Source organism: Solanum stenotomum, unplaced genomic scaffold, assembly GCF_019186545.1.
Source record: "Solanum stenotomum isolate F172 unplaced genomic scaffold, ASM1918654v1 scaffold9649, whole genome shotgun sequence".
In the NCBI taxonomy this organism is placed as follows: Eukaryota; Viridiplantae; Streptophyta; class Magnoliopsida; order Solanales; family Solanaceae; genus Solanum; species Solanum stenotomum.
Genome location: NW_026037757.1, coordinates 620,584 through 641,729, shown reverse-complemented (window position 1 = coordinate 641,729; position 21,146 = coordinate 620,584). Strand labels below are relative to the sequence as shown.

Below are 21,146 nucleotides of genomic sequence, written 5' to 3'. Positions count from 1 at the left end.
AACGATGTATGTGTACGTATGTATGATTTTGAGGCAATTTATTATTTCAGACAATTAAATAAAATCGTTGTTATAGAATTCACAAATAAAAAGTTTCATTATTTAGGATATTAACTGACATATCTATGCCTTTCAACTTTGAACGTGCACAAGTAGGCACTTAAGCTATCAAAAAGTTAAACAAGTATGCGCACGCGTCCTATGTGGCGTCCTTACGTGGCAATTCATGTCCTATATGTATTATTCCACAAAGGATGCGTGCATCTACTTGTTCAACTTTTGGATAGTTTAAGTGCCTACTATTTGCACCTAGGTTGATGCTATAGCCTGTAGTTGATCTCCTAGTGGTGGTGTAACCTCCCCAATCAGCATCTAAATATCCATACAACCTCCAAGGTGATTGTGAAATAATTTTGAGTCCAATGTGAATGTAATGTACGTGCCAAGGTGGAGGAGGTAAGACGAATGCTAAAAGAGTAATAGATACAAAGGAGTTAAGACGACTTTTTAAAGAGTGATAATTGTAGAGGAGACAACATTAGAGAAATCGNAAGTAAGAAATTTATGTACAAGGCTTGTTCACATCAGGAATGAGAGAAGATCCATGGTGTATAGAGAAGATATGGATATTCGAAGAGTGAAAAAAATCATATGCATGACCATTAACCAGAAAACTAAGAAGAAATTAAATCAGGAAAATATAATACATAAATATACCATTTAATTTGATATCAACTAACATATCTATGCCTTCCAACTTTGAGTGTGCACAAGTAGGCACTTAAGCTATCAAAAAGTTAAACAAGTATGCGCACGCGTCCTATTTAGCGTCCTTACGTGGCAATTCATGTCCTATATGTATTATTCCACAAAGGATGCGTGCATCTACTTGTTCAACTTTTGGATAGTTTAAGTGTCTACTTGTGCACACCCTAAGCTGGAGGACATAAATGCTAGTTGAAGCTAAATTTAAGGGCATATTTATGTATTATGCCAAATATAAAGTAGATAACTTGGTACGAACAACACTGAATCAAATGTTGAAGAAATACAATTCATGATGAAATCGTTCTTGTATTTCCTTATGTAGGTGTTAATGGAATATATTGGTCTTGTTATAAGAGTCAAAGTTGAACCTTTGAGTTCCATACATTTCAATTTCATGATATTCTTTTAGTGAATGATTGACTCTACAAGCTAGTATAGATAAATATTGACTTATACTTAATCCTATATGAACCTCTCAGTGATATTCCTAATCTTATATCCATGCAATAATTAATTTGCAATTTTATATAATTTTTTGTTATTTGTATTTAATTCAACTCTATCATGAATTCGTGTTATATAGCATATTATAACATTTAAAATAATATGCTGAATTAACTAAAGATCCCATCATTTAGGGAAATGATCAGACTGCGACGAGTACAGAGCTGTCCAGCCGCCTTCGATACGAGGTACATACTCACAATACTCTATAGTTTGTAGTAGTAGTTTTGTGTGAAAAAATAATGAACTACCCAATTATTCAAACTGGAGTTTGATGTATTCATTCCTCTTTATAATTAGAATTACTAGTATATAGAATTCTCACATAATGATTAGAGAAATCAAAGATTGTATTAATGATTAAAACTGTTAAGTACATGCTCCTCATATAGGAGAAGAGTTTTAGACTAGCTATACACATAATTCTTACATGAGTAGTCTATGTTTACTATACTATTAGGGGTCGTTTGGTTGGAAACAAGCTATCCCAGGATAAGTTATCCTGGGGTTAGCTATCCTGGGATAACTTTTCCCACCATGTATATAGGATAACTTATCCCATCACTATGATATAAATGATGGGATAAGTTATCCCAAACACACCAACCAAACAAGATACAAAAATTTTATCCCATCACTATTATTTTTAATCCCTCGCACCAAACGAGCTCTAAGTACAATAATTTATCCTAGTCGACTTTAGCTAGTTCAAGTAACAATAGCTTAGCCAAACATAAGTTAGTTTATAGTACCCCTAGTCCTAGTGTGATTCTAACTCTATAACAATTAATATGTTGGTTGTACATGTTCCTATCATCAACTTCATTTATCTTTAACACTTCCCTCCAAGCTAGTGAGTGGAGGAACCGTTACTCCTAGATGGCTCCTAAAACCCCAGTAAAGACTTGTTGTGAAGGCTTTGGTATGAATGTCAGCTAGCGGATCCTTGGACCTCACAAACTGAGTAAGAAGTTGTCCTCTGGCCACCTTTTCTCGAACAAAATGATAGTCCATCTCAACATGTTTAGTTCTACATGCATAACTTGAATCAATTGTCATGTACAAGGCGCTCAAGTTATCACAATACAATGTAGGATCTGACTTGAGGAATACCCCAAGATCATGAAAGTAGATATGATACATGTCATCTGATGTAGTGAAGTCCAATGCTCTATACTCAGCTTCAACACTCGATCGTGCTACTGTGGTCTGTTTCTTGGAAGTCCAACAAATACAATTTGCACCTAGGTTGATGCTATAGCCTGTAGTTGATCTCCTAGTGGTGGTGTAAGCTCCCCAATCAGCATCTGAATATCCATACAACCTAGAAGGTGATTGTGAAATAATGTTGAGTCCAATGTGAAGGTAATGTACTTGCCAAGGTGGAGGAGGTAACACGAATGCTAAAAGAGTAATAGATACAAAGGAGGTAAGACGACTTTTTAAAGAGTGATAATTGTAGAGGAGACAACATTAGAGAAATCGGAATAGTAGCAGATATATGAGATAACGAAGTACCAGTAGAAATAGAATATAGAGGTTAAATGACAACAAGAGGGTCAGAAGAAGTCGGCAAACAGGTGGTGGACACAACTGTTGGACTAAAAATCTCCAGATATGGAAATGCTAATTCATTAAAAAGCACATGTTGATTAATATAAACACAACCATTTTTAGATGCATAATCCGAAAGACTTAATAAGTAGATATAGCTTTTTCTTTAAATCAAATTTGATTTGTTAATTATCGTTATGTAAATTAAATCAAGTTATTTATTCTATCTCTAATCTGAAGCAGAAAAAGATAGATGCCACTCCTCTCCAATTCTCTTTTCTCCATTTTTTCCAAGTTTCTACTTAGATGTATGACACTTATCTTATTTAAATATCATTGGTGTAGATTTTTATGTAATCAAATGTCTTAATCAGCATTAAAGGGATATATATTACCATTTAAATATATCTAATTTTTGGTATTAAAAAAACATCTTACATTTTAAACTATTTCGTTATCTATAGACTATAGTTTTCCCATTCACAAAAAGAACTAAATTTCTGTCAATTTAATATAAACATTTAAAGAAGTTATTTTACAAAGAAAAAAAAAATTATAAATCATAAAATAGATTTTTAGCATTCAGATATTAAATAAAAATTTTTGGAAAATGAATATTTTCTTACTAAAGTTGGGAATGTTAAACATCTTATTAAATCATTGTTAATTAGTATACTTTTTTAAAAGACAAAATGTCTAGATTTGATCATGACTCAAATTATTAAACAATAGAAGAGAACACTTTCTATATACCAAAAGCTTAATGTTATTTAATTGAAGTAATTCCATTTGTTCTCAAAATTTTGGAAAATGAATATTTTCTTACTAAAGTTTGGAATGTTAAACATCTTATTAAATCATTGTTAATTAGTATACTTTTTTAATTAAGAAAACTAATTAATCTAGACCTTTAATATTTAAGTACCATAGGTGTCATACATCTAAGTAGGAACTTGGGGAAAATGAAAATAAGAAAAATGGAGAGGAATTAAATCCGAAAAAGATGATGAGTAAAAAGTTACCATTAGAATTACTCTTCGATGGTGTATTCCAGTGATTTGCTTCAATGCTAAACAAACGAAACCGTAAACTAGTGATTATAAACCATCTCTTTTGCTTGCAAACGGGACATTTTATTTATTTAGTTAATATTATAAGTTTGTCCGAAGACATACAATTAGGAACTGATCTAAGATAACTAGTTCTACAAGCATCTCTATCCAGAGTAGTAGTAGCTAAAGAGGGAGATGCCTAAAAAATACAAGGTTTGTTGGTTTCCAATTCGCTTCTTCGAGACTTCTTTGCTAGAAAATCCGCAACCATATTAGCTTTTCTAGGAATGTATTGCAGTAGCGTCTGTCCCAGTGCCTGGATTGTGGACCTGCAGTCATTAAATATGTGTGAGAAACAAGCATTGTCTTGATTTAGGGAGTTTTAAAAGTACCTGGGAGTCTGTCTCAATTATTAATGGAATGTGATTCCTTGATTGTGCTAGTTGTAGCCCATGAAGAAGGGCTAATAGTTCCGCTTGTAACCTTTTTTCCAACTTCAATATAGGTTGAGAATTCCACAATCCAGGAGCTCCTTTCATCTTGAAATGCTCCTCCCGTTCCTCCCTTCCCGGATGTTGGGTCGTAGGAACCATTAATATTCAGTTTTATGGAGCTCCATTGTGGAGGATGCCACGATACAGGGGAAGCGATTCTCTGGTTACCAATGTTATTATTGGTGGCTAGGTGAAGGTGCTCAAGTGAGTAGAGAGTAATATTTAGACTAATATGTAGTGTACCAATGGATATATAGACTAACTGTTACCATTCTCAAAAAAAAAAAAAAAAACTTTACTATGATTCAATTCGGTAGGGTAGACGAGAGGGAGTTGCTCCGATGGTAAGCATCCCTCACTTCCAACCCGAAGGTTGCGAGTTCAAATCACCAAGGGAGCAAACTCGGTAGCGTAGAGTTTTTGGAAGTGAGATAAGATAGTATTGGATATAGTGTTAGTATCGAAGGTCCAATTACTGACAGTGTCGTTTAAGCCAATTAGTTTATTTTTACATCTTTTGTTAATAGTGGAGATATGGAAAAAAATTGTATTTGCATCGCCATCATTAAGCCATTGGACTCTAGATTTTATCTTCCAGAAATCCTCTTCTTGCTTAAGAATCTCATTAAATTCATTGATTAGGGAGGTTTTCAGGTTGTTATGGAAGTTATTTTATAATCTTAATCCATTTTTTGAATACCATTAATGTGTCTTAGGAGCTTGTCTTTACATTTGAAAAGATTACCAAAGGTATCAATATTCCACTTCTTAACGAGAATAGTGAAAGTTTGAATAACATGCATATAGTCGTTATTAAAAAGCCAAGCGGATTTAACAATTCACTTTTTGTTTCATTTTTTTCGAAGGAAATTAAGAAGGATAAGTGATAGGTGTATGAAGAGGACCATTCCAATCGATCAAAAGCTTTTTCTAAATCGATTTTCAAGATCATTTTCCCAAATTTTCCTTTAGTATTTTTAAAAGAGTGTAAAACTTCCTGGACGATGATGGCATTATCAACGACCCTTTGGCAAGGAATGAAGCTACATTGTTGGGGGTTAATAATTTTATCCAGGAACGGGCGAATTCTATTTACAAGGATTTTGGTAATGGTCTTATAAATAGTATTGCAAAGGCTAATAGGTCTATAGTGGGGTGGGTGAGCCGGATTTTTTTATTTTTGGTATGAGAGTTACAAGAGTTTTATTGAGATCGCTAGGAATTAGGAATAGTTCGAGTATTAAAAGTGTCTATACAAGTCTTAATCACTGCATCTTTTGATTCATTTCTGAATTTTTGAAAAAATATTAGGTGTAAGCCATCGAGTCCAGGTGATTTTAGTGGTTGGAAGGACATAATAGCTTTATGGATTTCGGAGAGGGAGAGAGGAGAAACTATGGTGTTACTATCTTCTAGTGAAAGAGCATTCTGACAGGGAGGAAATTTAGTAACTTTACTATGATTCAACTCGGTAGTGTAGATTTCTTGGAAGTGAGATAAGATAGTAGTGGATATAGTGTTAGTATCGAAGGTCCAATTACCGACAGTGTCGTTTAAGCCTAGTATTTTATTTTTACATCTCCTGTTAATAGAGGAGATATGGAAAAAAAAATTGTATTTGCATCGCCATCATCAGGCCATTGGACTCTAGATTTTATCTTCCAGAAATCCTCTTCTTGCTTAAGAATCTCATTAAATTCATTGATTAGGGAGGTTTTCAGGTTGTTATGGAAGTTATTTTTAGAATCTTGATCCATTTTTTGAATACCATTAATGTGTCTTAGGAGCTTGTCTTTACGTTTGAAAAGATTAACAAAGGTATCAATGTTCCACTTCTTAACCACGTGGTCTCGAATCTAAATAAGTTATTAGGTCTGCCGGTCCTTTTAATAAAATTTAGCTAAATAGGACAGTGGTCAGAATGTGTTCGTGGGAGGTGTGTGACATTAGAATCTGGATATAAGCTAAGCAAAGCATGATTGCTAATGAATCTATCGAGCCTTTCCATTATGAAAGTACTTTTATTTTTATGCTTATTCGTCCAGGTAAAATTTTGGTCGGTAAATCCCAAGTCAATAATTTCCATTGTATCTAGGCAGTTTATGAAGTCAGTACAGTTTTTATTATATATAGGCTTACCTCCAAATCTTTCGGAAGAGCTAGCCATTTTGTTAAAATCACCGCAGATAAGCCAAGGACCAGAGATTGTAGTGGCCATACGTTTTAGACTATCCCAAAGAATATTCCTAAATCTGTAGGAATTTTTAGCATAAATTAAAGAAAAGTGCCATTTAGGAGTTTGAGGACTTACTTCAATTGTAATGTGGAGCTCTTATTCAATCAGCACCATTTAATGAATTGTTATCTCCGAGCTCCTCCAGAACAGGGCAATCCCTCCCAAGTATCCAGTCGCCGGAACTTGCAATACATCAGTGTAGTCCAAGCTATTGAGTATATGATCATTATCAGCCATTCTAGTTTCAGTTGGTGCTAAAGCAGTTGAGTTATTCCATTCCACCAGTGTGCGTAGGTTGCGCAATAGGTTGGGGTTATGCCCATCCCTACAGTTCCATAGTAAGATCTTCATTGATAGTTCCTCGTTCGAAGTCGAGCTCCCTCCTGGTCCTAATGATATCTCCAGGTTTGCATTCTAAGGAGTGTAAAATATCTCCCCTGTTTGTGGCAAGTTTATTTGTCTGATTGTAGGAACAAAAATCACCACATATTTCTTTAGGGCCACTGAGTCATAGAATCGTAAGTTCAGAGAGGTTTCTATTACATCATTTCGGACTTCGATTCATAATCTTCATTGCTACCATTTGTTGAAGTGATAAGCTTGTGTAGTTGGTAAGTTGGTGTATTAGAATAAGATGTTGCATATTCTGAGTGTTGAATAGTGCAGGCCTGTAGAGCAGGTGATAGTACTCGAAGGTTGTCAGCTCCTGAGTCAATTGAATTTGTAATGCTGCTAACCTGATCAAGCTGTTTGTGAGCTCTTCCTCCACTAGGTTTGGAACAGAGTTTTGGTTCAGAGGTGGGGTTGTTTGATTAATCATGTTTCAATTTTGGTAGTTTTGGACTGCATTTTTGGTGAGAAGGTGGGGGTTCAAAGGGTAGTATTTTTGGTCGAAGGGCTTTAGAGGGTTGGTTAGGTGACTAAACGCCGGGTTTTCAGAGACATATGGGGGGAGGTCCAATAGCTGGGGAAACTGATATGGACTGTAGCCGTAAATGGCTTGAGGGAATTGTGTCTGCAATTGTGGTATTGGATTGATTTCGAAAGGGAGAGTGTTGGGAGGAATGTGGTAGTGGGGTTGGAAATTAGTGATTTGGTTCTGGTGGGAGGTGTGGTTTAGGCGTGATTGTGAACTTTGGCCCATGAAGCGTCGTTGGTAGGACATTTGGTTGTTGAATCGTGACATGGTCGACGCTTGATTGCAAAGGATGGAGTATTGTAATATTTGTATAAGCTTGTGGGATTTTTCCTTGAAAGGTGGTTATAAGGTCATCAGAGTTGTGATGTATGTAGGATTTGTTCTCTGTACCATATGATTTTTTTGTCCTCTATTACAATTTATGTTACTTGTCTTGTCTAAAGTCAAGGGGGTTGGGGGGGGGGGGAGGGGGGGCAGTTAAATTTAAAGTTTGTGTCGTAGGTAGTTGTCTGAACATTCCCATTTAGATTTTGTGAGGTACTGTTATGTAATTCATTTACAACTAAGTGGGAGTTGACTAGGATATTGGATGAGGGAATTTGAATAGGATTAGGTTGGACTATAGGGATATGAGTTAAACATTTCCCTGATAAAGTGTGTATGTCGACGTAGGGGGATGTGGGACACATTGTTTTTTTATTTTTTGATGTGATTTTTGAAGATTGGGGCGTGAGGTTCTTTTTTCCACGTGTTCAAGACCTTCTAGTGACGCGGAAAACTTTGAGAACAAATTTTGAACTGTACTTTGCCGTCCTTTTTCGTGTGACATGGAAGCTTGTGACGTGTCATTGTACAGAACAATTGTTTTCTTTGGCTGTACAGCTCCAATTTTCCCAGCAGTGTCTTGCTGAATTTCGTTATTAGAGTTAGGGACCTGAGGAGATTGGTGTGTGAGTGAGGTTTGGTGTTAGATTTGTCCATTTTTATTAGTGTTGGTGCTTTATCTCTCTAGGAGTTTAGTTTGTCTGAATAAAATTGATGTTATTTATTGCTCTTTTATCAATGTAGATAATATTATGAACCACTCAAATGTTCATTTAGATAAGTCTTCTTAATTTAAATGAAAATAAATGAACTCCTATAGGGGTAAAATCGTAATCCAACTTTCAAGTTAGGAGTTTCCCACTAACAATAATATACTAGTTTCTGGGAACGTGCGTTGCTCGTTTGTCCCCTAATTGACATACATTTACAACTTAGTTGCAACCCTCATTGCCACAACAACATTAGATTAAGCAACAACATTGGTCGCCACAAATTAAAATCTTTTTGTGACAACGTTAAGTTGCCTAACCTGTTTTTTCAGTAACTAAAATGGTCAATTCTAATAAATTAAAAGCATCAAATATTATTCAACAAACTATTTCACAAATCATATATTATATGCACTTCTATTATAGAAAGCTAATTAAATCTATATAACACAATAGTTTATTGTTCGTTGTTATTGTATGCACGCACATATTACAAATTTTGAAAAATAAGTGTCTGCAAACTCATCCTCGGTCAACACCATCGGCGACTGCTTCAGAATCTTATTTAGGTGCATTTGCTAAATTAATATGTGAAATTGCTATGCATGCAGTAGGCCTTACTAAAATAGAAGTCTCAAATCAAGTTGTTTTAAAAGGGAGACTATAATAGTAAGTACTTTCGTAGTATGATAAGGGAAAGAAAAAGGAAACAACCTATTTGCAGAATCCAGAACCATAAGAACACATGAGTATAGGGAGAGAAGAAGATAGTTGAAGCTTCACTAATGCATTTTGATCCATTTTCTCTCTTTAGTATATCATTTCTTTCTTCTTTTTTGATTTCCTTTCTGGTCATAGTCATAGACCGCATAAGAAAAGTTGTCATCAATCTTTGTAGAACTGTCAAGGCAATAACATTATTGTTGTATTTGGATCGAAGACATTATGATTGATTGATTGATTAATTGTAAAGAATGTTTGGAAAAAAATAATACTTTTTTAATCATGGTGTATGAATTACAACAAAATAATGAATTATTTGTACTATTTTATGTAAAGTGCTTATATAGTGATGACCATATGTAAGTGATTTTTGTATTAGTTTTAAATGTTCTTTTATAATGTATTCTTTTCTTATTCCTTTTTAGTTAAATATGTTCTCTATTTATATAAAGAAATTTGTGTCTACATTACAATTAAATAGATATTTTACTATATGCTAGATCATTTGTGTTTTACATGGATAATATGAAATATTTGGTAGATATGTTGAATGACTATACATGCATTTACAATTAGTTCATTATCTCATGAATTAGTATATTGCCTCTTTAATTAATAATAAAGAGATCTAAAAGTATAAAGTTCATTATCAATGATCCATATAAAATTAGATAACTATTTTAATTTCCAAACAAACACTCTTACTCTAACAATTATATGTGTAACACTAATTGGTAAAAATTCTTCTTATATCCACCATCATTTATACTTTTAGTGCAACATAAATCCTATAAATACTTAACATTTACAGGTCAAACATTATACTAAGATGTCTAAGGACTTATGTGGAGCATGATTGTCATATACTATAAGTTTATAGTAATGGGTGCACTTAGCTACACGCGCGACGTGCGTATCCAAAAACTAGTACATACATATACACACACTTAATGCATATTATAATTGAAATAACGGTCCTAATAATAATAATAAATTTTGTGACAAATTCGCAAAAATATTATTCTACTTAAAATGTTAATGAACTTAGAGAAATATTTATAAATATCTGGGTTAAAAAATAAATTATATATAACATAAAGATGTATTACATATATGTGATGTAACAAGGGTAAAATTGACCATGCATAGGATAAAGGGGGGAAGTTTGATTATTGTTCAAAGTTGAGGGGGGAGGGGGAGGGTTGATTTTTAAAGCAAAGTTGGGGGTTGAAAATGATTTTCACCCAATTGTTTTTAGTTATTCACAATATTTTTTGAATTTTTAAATTAGTGCTATAGAAATGCCTTTTTAAAGGGCAGAATAGTAGTTCAACTTTAGAGCTTTCCACTTTTGAACGTGTTGTTGCACGTTTGTCCCAAACAATAATCATGTATTAATCACATCTTCCACATAATCAATAAATTTTAAAAGTTTAAAATATATTGATATTATGCAACATAAAAAAATTGTTGTAAAGAAAGAAAAGATTCTTACCAAACAAATATAATGAATCATCGTACTTCTCACATAATCATAGTTATATTTTGTCATGCGATTATGATGCCATAAAATTTGAGAGAAGATAAAAATGAAAAACGTAAATACAACTAAATGTGATAAGATATAGATGAAGAAGGAATCAAATAAAAGAAGAAACTTTGAAATCAACAATTAAACACTACTATTCTAATGATTTATCTCATATGGTCCAATGTCTTAATTTATAGTTTGCAAGACCTACTTTTTTCTTATTCCATATGAGAAAATGAAAAGATAAAAGTTTAAAATTTAGTATTAGAGATGAAGGGTTTTGAAACCATGATCTAATCATTATCTTTCTTAATGTCTTTCTCATTTAATTGAATTTAAAAGTTGATTCAACTTTTGACTTAACACATTCCCACTTTTAGTATTTACTATATTTATATTATATATATGAATTCATATGATGATGATTAAACTCTCATTATCTATGTTATAGGGATGTTGCTCCAGATAATATTGACACATGTATATCTGATGTGTCGAGATCAGCACAAGAAGTAAGTTGAGAATGTTATAATTATATTGCTTTATTCTTGTCAACATTTTTTTTTAACCAGATGATTTTCATATGAAAATGTTTTAGGTGGAAATACATCCTGAAGTCGGTGAAATCATTCCGTTGGCTTCAGACACAGCAAACAACGTTGCTTCAGACACAACAAGTAGTGTTGCTCTAGCTTCACAACATCAAAGGTATATTCTTAGTTCTCACCAAGATTAATTAGCTGGTATTCTAAATCACAGTACTTTGTTAAGTCAACATCTAAGAAATACATCATTTAACTTGAATTGCAGCGACGTACTGATCCAATCACGGCTTACTTCGGTTGTTGCTACCATCTTATTGGCAGTATTTGGGGGGCTAACCATTGGTTACGCCATGAATATCACAGGTATTTTCCATCTGTTATCGACTATTAATTTGGTCTATAAGATTTCATATGTGCTCAAAAAATTAAAACAACTGATTAGAGATATAGGAATTAGAAAATCAGTTAATGAACTTGTTTTATCATTTACAATGTTAGTAATCAGAATTGCATGACCAAGTTACCTTTCTTTATTAGTCTCAACTTCCATTAGTTTTTCATGCATGTCTTTCGTTTTTTAATTTCTCATGTTTGTTACTGCATCGGGTGCTGACTAATTTGGATCGGTGTCTCATGTAAGGCCCAGTAACGAGGGGAAGTGCTCCTCAGGAGAATTGGCAAATTATGATTCCATTTTTTATACTGCTGATGAAAAGTTAGCCCCAATCTAAAAACTAATTAACATGTATCCACTCTTTAATGCGGATAAAATATTTGGACAAAATACCCCTACCTAAAATACGAAAAAACTCCATCACTATGCTAGAGTTCAAAAAATTCCCCTACAAGTAAAACTCTGATAGAATGTATGCATCCACTAGCAGTCGATGGACCAGGTCCCTTGACAAAATAACTGTGCAAAAAATAAACAACCGGAAGCAAAACACAAACAAGAGTTTTACGTGGAAACCCCTTGCTCAAGGGAGGAGGAAACCACGACCAATCTTACAGGATTTCAACTCAACTCCATTTTACTTAAAACAGAGCAAAGTGTTCAGATTAAAACTCTTAATCCCTTCCCCCTTATTGTAGCAACTCTACTACAAGTAGAAGAACTAAGCAATAACTCTATTGACCACTGAACCAACTAACTCTAGGCGATTCAGACTTCAACAAAACACCAAGGCTAGCTCTAGCCACCAACTACAGATTTCAAAGGTAAGAGAGAAAACAAGCAGCAACTCTACTGCACCCACACATCAACTAACTCTAGTTGACACTCCTAGGCACTCTACCCAAGAGAACAACAAACCAATGATGAAAAGAGGCTTGACTAAAACATAGATGATTCGACTAACTAACTCTTGTTAATCCGACTCAAAACTAAAAGAATTTCGACAAGCAACCGATCTAGTTCCTTTACAACTCAGGAATAGATCTACATATGATAAGCACAAAATCAATAAACCTAGATGACAGCTAAGAACGAAGATAACTCTATCAGGTCCCTTGTTGTTCTTTCAGAGAATGTTTCTTCAGAGAATGGCCTTTGCCTTTATGAGCTAGTGAATTTTCAGAATTCAAAAACTATTTTTTGTAGACCTTGAGAGGAGACTAATGTAAGCAGGACAAAACATGTGAAGCAATGCCATTGGCTGAGACCAATTGTGCTGTGGAAGACATTCACCAACCACAGCAGGTGCTACAGAGTTATGTAAGCTTTTGACAGCTGTTGTTTTCATGTACGGACACTTTCAGTTTCGTTAGTGATCAGGTCCAAAGTTTGTTAAATCATTAAAACTTCAGAGTTCATCAAAACTTCATAGACAACTTAAAATAACAAACTCGAACATACTAAACTGGAATTCCAACCCGATTCTTACTAAAAATACCCCTAGTGTAATACAAAAATATGTAGAGGTTGTCTCCTTGTCTCTCTGTTTTAGAGCTTACAAACATAGACAAAGCACACTGATAGAGTCTCCAACACATTTTGTCTCTGTTAGGAATATATATCGTGGAGAAGAGTTCCTCAATTGTTTAAATGATTGCCATTGACTGTGCAAAGCAAAATATGTACTGAGAAAGAATGTGTACTCTCAATTCTTCCTCTGTGTAATGTGTGTGGCTTGATGAGTGTGTATATGTACATCTGGAGTGTGTAGAGAATTAAAAATTGTGTGAAACTGCGGATAAATAAGGATAAAAAAATTGTGTTGGAGCGTGTGTTCCTTTAGCATACTTTATGCATTACATTTTGAGGATGCTATGGCTCAACCAAAGTTAAGTTTTGTAAAAGATTGGACAAGTCCAATCTTGAAACGTTTGAAGAGGATAGGCACTTCATACCTCTTGTAATGTGTTTTGTTATTGGTTATTAATAAACGAGGTACCTGTCATGCCTAACCCCGCCACCTTGAAGGTGGCTTTAAGAAAAAAAAATCAACGAGGAGAAGCAAAAGAAAGTTGTCAGTTGTTGTAAGGGTCATAGGAGTGTTGAAATAGCTCTTTGATTGAAAGAGGATGATTCCTATAATACATTACTCCAATCTGGGTCAATGAGATTTCAAAATGAAGATATTTTTATTTTGATAAAAACTTCTTGAAGAATGTAACGATCTAGAAAGCAATTGATATTAATTACTTCCGTAACTCAATTAGCAGGACGTCTAGAGCCCACTTCTTACCCGCAAAGATCATACTGGCCAGATCCATTTAAGGTCAACCTTTGTTCCTTACTTGTTGATGTGGAACACAACTTCTTGACAGATTCTATGAATAGTTTCATATTTAATGAAGGGGAATGGGGTAAATTTCATACATTATGGTCACATTTCCCATCAAAATCACTTAACTATATATTCTAATTGTATTTAGTAGACTAAAACTAAAATAAGAGAAAATGTATTATCCAACGGAAGTTGAATTTTCCAGTAGGTGTAATTTTTGTGTTATTAGGTTCAAAAGTTTTGTGATTTGATGTTAGAAAACATAGTTAAGTGACTTGGTGAAAAAAGTTGTTAGTTATGTGACCATTTGTGAAATTTACCCCGAAAAACGTTGAAGTTTGAATTGTGACAAGTTAAAACCGCATAAAAAGATGTTGGAGTTTAATTCGTTCAAACTCCATAACTTATTCAGGGACTTTTGAACCACAATATAGACTTTATCAAAATATCCTGGAGAGTTTGAAAATGTGGCAGTTCAAAACTCCATTAATTAGAAATTCCTAAGTTTGACCTCCACCATATTGTTACTGGAGTTCCACTTGTCAAAGTTTCAAATTAATCTAGCATCATGGGTTGGAGTTGTTCCGTGTTTTAACAAGGTAATTTGTCCAAATTTGTTTTCACATTAAAAGTGGTTATTTCTCGATTATATTTCAAATGATGGCTAAGTATTAACAAGCGATCCAAAAACTGACTATCTGGATTAACTTTAAGTGCTCCTCCAGTTATTCAGAAGTCACGAAATTACACTATGGCCTTCTTAGAAATGTAACTCCGTAAATTCTTAAGAGATTTATTTTACATTTCATCTATACTTGGTTCACAAATCAATTTTCCTTGCTTCTTTTTGGCTCACATATACTTCCTGATTTTCCACACTAAACATTCATGTTTTTTAAAATTATAATGTAGGTGGTACTACCTCCATGGAGGGCTTCTTGGTCACACTCTCAAAAGCAATTCACAGAAGAAAGGTGAAGGCCACGACAAATAACTTCTGCACTTATCTCAACATCTGGCTCGCACTCTTCACATCTATTCCGCAAGTCTCGTTCATTCCATCAATATGGGTCGCCCGTGCACTTATCCAATCTTGGGGAAGGAAGCCGGTACTTATTATCGGGTATATACTACTCCTAGTTGGAAGCATCTTCATGGCTTGGTTACCAAATGATGTTGTGGCAGTAGTAGGCCTCTTCATCATCGGATGTAGTATGTCGTTCCTACGACAGGTTGGAATACTTTACTTTAATTTTCCATTTATATATTTAGAAGTTCTTAATCAACTTACATTACATATCATGCTTATGAGATTTACGGTTTTACAGGTGATTCGTGTCATATGTCGTGAACTAAATGTAGGACGCATGCAAGGATGCATCTCACTTTTATTTAGTGTTATGATGCAATATGGAAACACCCTGGCCAAAGGTATAAACTTGTCCACTTCCTATAATTTCAGATCTGGATGGCGTTGGTCTTTCGGGTGTTGTGGCCTTTTTGCCATTCCACTAATCCCATTATCTCTCTTTCTTACTGAGACCCCGAGGTTTCTCATTGAGAAAGGGAGAATGGACGAAGCAAGAGTGGCTCTCAGGAGGATAAGAAGAAGTGCAGTGGAAGCAGAGTTCCAGGACTTAGCGGCCTCTATAGAGAGAGAAGACAAGAGGCAATGGAGGAGATTGTCCCACTCGCCTCTTCTAATGGTTAACATAGCGGCCCAACTAATACAAAAATTCATAGGCTTAGACTCGATACTATTCTTCGGGCCTTTAGTCCTTCAGTCCATAGGATACTCCTACCAAGCCTCTTTCATCGCGCCATTCATTGCTACTGTAATTCGGGCTGGAGTCACCGGATTAACCGATCTGACTTACACCTACTTCGGCCGACGGAGGACGCTAATCTGCACATGTGTAGGCATGTTTCTAGCTCAGGTACTTTAGCATTTCTTTTCTTGGTTAGATTTTTCTTAAATACATTTTATTATTGAAATAATATATATAAATTTTCCCTATATTTCTAGGTTTGTTTATTAGGTGTTTTCTTGGACGGTGTAGATCTCATCTTTCACATGAGTGCACGGAGTTCCTACATTGCCACAACCTTTGCCATCCCCCTAGTGGGATTTTATTCACTGTTAGATGGACCATCTGATTGGACCACAGAATCACATCCCGAACGAACAAAACTACTTGGCACATCTTTGGAGATGACTGCATCCACATTCATGTCACTGATCATGAACCCAGCAATGACGTGGATTATTTGCTCTATGAAGGTTTGGGTCTTCGCCTTTTTTGCTGTGGTTATTCTCTGTGTTGGGTGGTTAATTTATATATTCCTACCTGAGGGGGCTGGGGAAAGGGATGGTGGACCAAATGAAGATATGTGGAGAGGCCATTGGTTTTGGAGGAGATTTCTTCCAGAAGAGGATCGTGATGAGATAGTGTAGCTGAGGAGCATAGACATGCAAGTAAAAAAAAAACATGTGTTTTTGTGGTAGCTTTACTTATATTTATGTTGTATTGTTGTATGACAGAATGCATATTAGCTAATTATGGATTTACCCCATTGCTTTCCTATGTCTTGTTGAAACTAATCTTAAAATGCTCTTTTCCTCTTGTTGTACTCCAGATCCAAATAGTGGAAAGGAAGTTTACTTACCTAGTGTATGTCTATCAGAGTGTACAGAGTATTTGCAGTTCTTGGGAAATCTGGAAAAGTTGGACAGGTTATAAATATGGTGATCATATACAAAAGACTGTGATTTCAAGTATGCAGGTGCATATCTTGTGGAATATCAAGGCAGCAATTTTTACTGCCTTCCCAAACTGTGACACTACAGGTACATAGGCACAACTTTATGCAAGAATTGAAAGGTACAAACCTATTGTGAAATGGAAACAAGTCAGGTGGATGCAACCTGATATGGGCAAGATCAAAGCCAACATGGATGGGAGCTTCATCCATGAAAATTCAAGACCTGGCATAGGAGGAATCATAAGGGATGCTACTGGTAACATTATCATGGCATTCTCAGTCCCTACTCCCTCCTCGATGTCCAAAACCTGCTTGTGAAGACCACATCATTGTCAGATACAATAGTCTTAGGCATCCCATGTTATCTAAACACCTCAGACATGAACAACTGAGCAACATGTAATGCTGAGTAGGGGTGTTTAAGTGCCATGAAATGAGCTGATATCTTAAGCCTGTCAACCACTACAACTATAACCTCTTTCCCATTTGCTTTGTGAAGCCCCTCTATGAAATCCGTAGATACATCCTGACAGACTCTCTCAGGAATGGGTAGAGGTTGCAGCAAGCCAGGATATGCCACAGTGTCATTTTTGCATCTCTGACAGACATCACACTGTCTAACATAGGAGTACACATCTTGTTTTATTTTATTCCAATAGAAGTCTTGTTTGAGCGTGTGTAGGGTGCCTGTGAACCAGAATGACCACCAGTGGGACTATCATGGTAAAACGACAAGAGATCCCTTCTGACCTCAGGAACAGCTCCAACCATGAGCTTTCCTTTCTGGCTCAGAATACCAGCATGAAATTGATAGTAAGGCTTGTGGGATCCTGCATCTTGTATGATCTGAACCAACTTTTGTAGGTGTGGGTCAAAGCTCCATGAGTTCTTGACAGAGTCTAGTAGCTCAGCATTCAACCCTGTAATGCTACACAATTGTAAAGGCTCCTCTCTCCTGGATAGTGCATCTTCCACCACATTGTCTCTTCCTTTGTTGTATGAAATGGTATAGTCATAGCCAAGTAACTTGACTAACCACTTCTGTTGACTAGGGGTAGTGATTCTTTGCCCTAATAGGTACTTCAGACTCTGATGATCAGTCTTGATTAGAAACTTTCTTCCTGGAAAATAAGGTCTCCACCTTTGTGCAGCAGTCACTACAGCTAGTAATTCTCTTTCATATACTGAAGAAGGCTATAGGTCTGTTGGAATTAGCCAGTACAGCTCCAATCCCACCTCCAGGAGCATCAGTCTCAACAACAAATTCAGTAGAGAAATTAGGAAGACCTAAAGACAGGTGCTGAAGTGATAGCAACTTTCAACTTCTCAAATGCCTCAGAAGCTACCTCATTCCAATGAAAGTTATTTTTCTTCAGGATGTCATTCAGAGGTCTGGGTATGATTCCAAACCCTTGGATGAACCTTCTATTATAGTCTGCTAGTCCCAAGAACTCTCTCACGCCCTTAAGGGTTGTTAGTGGGGGCCAATTCACCACTGAATCCACTTTTTGAGCGTCCATGGCAACTTCCTCTAAATGTGATAAGTGATCTGACCAGTTGTGGCCCATCCTTTCTCTGTCAGACCTGCTTGTTTGGAGCTTCCTGTTCCTTCAAAATTGTGTGTAGGGGAATGCCTTGGGGGGGGGGGGGGGGGGGGGGGGGGGGGGGGGGGGGGGGGGGGGGGGGGGGGGGGGGTGAGCAAGAAGCTTTATAGTTGTTAAGAAGATGGCAATGTAGTAAGAGATGGGCGTACTGTGTTAGCTCATCGCTCAAGAAGAATCACCTGCTTGTGTTCCAATTCCGTTCAGATTGTTCCGATCACACATACCATTGATGTCATTATGGAACTCAGATAATCTTTTATGCCCAGGTATTCCTGTTTAATGCCATGATGACTGCAATCTCCTTCCCTTGCCATCTGGCTTGTGCTCTAATAGTTAGACTTTGGAGATCAAGGGAAATGGTCATATTGTTGGAGAATCTGGACCTCCACTATCAACTTTCTAGCATCGAACTACATAATACATCCTCAACTGTTGCATTTGGTTAAAGCAACCAACAAAAGGTTCTGGAAACTTTTCTGCCATTTCCTTTGGTTTGAAGCAAAATCGAACCACCTGGTGTAAGCTGATAGACTTCCAAATACTCATACCACATGTACTTCTCACCACCAGTAGGGGATGCACATATACACGGTAAATTGATGCATGTATATATAGTTTGCCAAATAATTATCATCAACATAGGAATAATACTAGCAGCAATCCGACCCTACAATGGGGAAGTGCGATTTTTATTTGGCTCTAATCTGATACTTCTGGTTGAGGAGAGCTACCCTATCAGTCCCACCACAACCCCCCTGTGGCTTCAATGTTAAGATGATTCAGCATACAGCATGACCTGGAGTATAAAGCTGTGAACTTATCGTCAATAGAATTCTTGTAGAGCTTTGACTTTAGTTGATTTAAGTCATGAGGGACGGGGGGCCAAGAGGAAAAAAGTGTCTTCAATTGGCACATGTAGAAACAATCACGCTTCAACAGCTAAAATGAAGAACAACATCAAGGGAATTGGCTTCTTAATGAGTTGCTCTTTAAGGTTTTTCTTCTACTTCCAGCTGAAACTCTCTCCGGACTGCAAGTCACTTCTCAACATGATCAAGAGTCCGACTTTAGTTGAAGCACACTTTCATCAATCTGAGACAGTTCTAATTACTGAAAATTCCTTTCACGAGGAAAACATGCCATCACATTTTCCACTACTTTCAGATAAGAATGAATGTCATTTCCATTTTGGGGACATCCATAGCAGGAAAGTCCATAAAGTTTGTATGCCAAATAGGTAGAGGAACATAAAGTGCATTTCTCGCTGCCTGCAATTGTTTGGTCCTTGCCAAGATTAGGGAAAATGGAGGTCTAGTTGTTATAAAATTCAAGTACACGAACCACATTAGAGTGCCTCTTGGTACCATTGGCTTCGTGCAGGAGTGCTACAGGTTCATGTTCAGCCATTTCACAGGTGCTTATAAAGTAGTACACTTGTTATATCGCACGATAAATCTAGAAACATTCTCTGTGAGATCCTGAAACTTGCAACAGGATCATGGGATGGACCTAATTGGATTGATCAAAACTGTACCTCTACAAATCATTAGCACCACAAACGGTCCGATCAAATTGATGAGACTCATGCCCAGGGCCGTCTTAACCTCTAGGTCACTAAAGCCATCGCTTGGGGTCCCATATTTTTTAGGGCCCCCAGTTTTTTAAAAAAGAACTTACTTATAAATGTTTTTTTTAAAAAAAATATATGTACTATGAGTATTATGATTTGTACTAAGGAAACTGCATATGAGATTAATATAGAACTTGAATTTCGTAAGAAACAATTTGATGAAATATTGATAACGAAATCACAATATATTTGATCAAGCTATTTTTTCAAGCTAATATATATATGCATATTAGATCAAGCTATTTTTTCACTTCAAAATATATTTGAACCAATTGAAGCATATGAGAATATTTTTGGTTTCTTATTTAGTGGTAAATTGAGATCACTAGATGATGAATCTTGAATTTTCTTTAACACATAATATTTATTCTGATATTGATAGTGTTAAAGAGAAATAATACAAGTAGAAGATAATGATCTATTAAAGTACTCAATCAAATAAAAAGACTTGATTCTTTTCCAAATACGCATATTACTTATAGAATAATGGTAATAGTTCCTATAACAGTTGCCTCGGCTGAAAGAAATTTTTCGAAAATAAAATTGATTAAATCTTGTCTAAGATCAACAATGTCTCAAGAGAGATTGAATGAATTAGTGATATTATCAATTGAAAAGGAATTATTAAAACAAATCGATTATAAAACAGTAACTAAGGACTCCACATCTAAATAAGCTAGAAAAAATAGATTTTAAATAAAAGTATATATGATAAAAAAAAAAGAAAATAGTAGGGGCCCTCTCTTAAGTTTTGCTTTAGGCCTCCAATCTTGTTGAGTCGGCCCTGCTCATGCCACATCAAATCTCATTTAGGTATGGATACTTAAGAGTGGGAATTATATTGGTTAAAGAGATATAGCTATGTTATATCACATGATTTGTTTCCCTTTACATATTTACAAATGGGGCACACAAAATTATAACAAGCTGGTAAATATTTCAATAATGCATCGAATTGAGTAAATTGAAGCTGAAAAGATTTATGCAGTCTATTTGATAGACTAATTAGAGATATATAGCAAATGCTTAGTAACTGGCCAGAATGTATGAACTAGCGATG

At 35.6% G+C, this 21,146-nt stretch overlaps 1 protein-coding gene and 1 pseudogene across 1 annotated transcript; both read left to right on the top strand.

The window, feature by feature from the left end:
* Nucleotides 1–7,553: 7,553 nt before the first annotated feature.
* On the top strand, nucleotides 7,554–16,544 carry LOC125853146 (sugar transport protein 8-like). The gene is made up of 7 exons (XM_049532816.1): nucleotides 7,554–7,621; nucleotides 11,267–11,327; nucleotides 11,414–11,523; nucleotides 11,626–11,723; nucleotides 15,002–15,321; nucleotides 15,418–16,026; nucleotides 16,116–16,544. The coding sequence occupies exons 1-7, from the start codon at nucleotides 7,554–7,556 to the stop codon at nucleotides 16,542–16,544; spliced, it is 1,695 nt and encodes a 564-aa protein (XP_049388773.1).
* Nucleotides 16,545–19,323: 2,779 nt separating this feature from the next.
* Nucleotides 19,324–20,006, top strand: LOC125853145 (uncharacterized; annotated as a pseudogene).
* The last annotated feature ends 1,140 nt before the right edge of the window (nucleotides 20,007–21,146 follow it).

Excerpts from the sequence above, each read along its gene's own strand:
- LOC125853146 (XM_049532816.1), top strand. The coding sequence starts at position 7,554 with ATGGGGGGAGGTCCAATAGCTGGGGAAACTGATATGGACTGTAGCCGT. Across the intron at positions 11,524-11,625 it reads CTAGCTTCACAACATCAAAG|CGACGTACTGATCCAATCAC; the intron begins GTATATTCTTAG and ends CTTGAATTGCAG. Across the intron at positions 16,027-16,115 it reads TAGGCATGTTTCTAGCTCAG|GTTTGTTTATTAGGTGTTTT; the intron begins GTACTTTAGCAT and ends CTATATTTCTAG.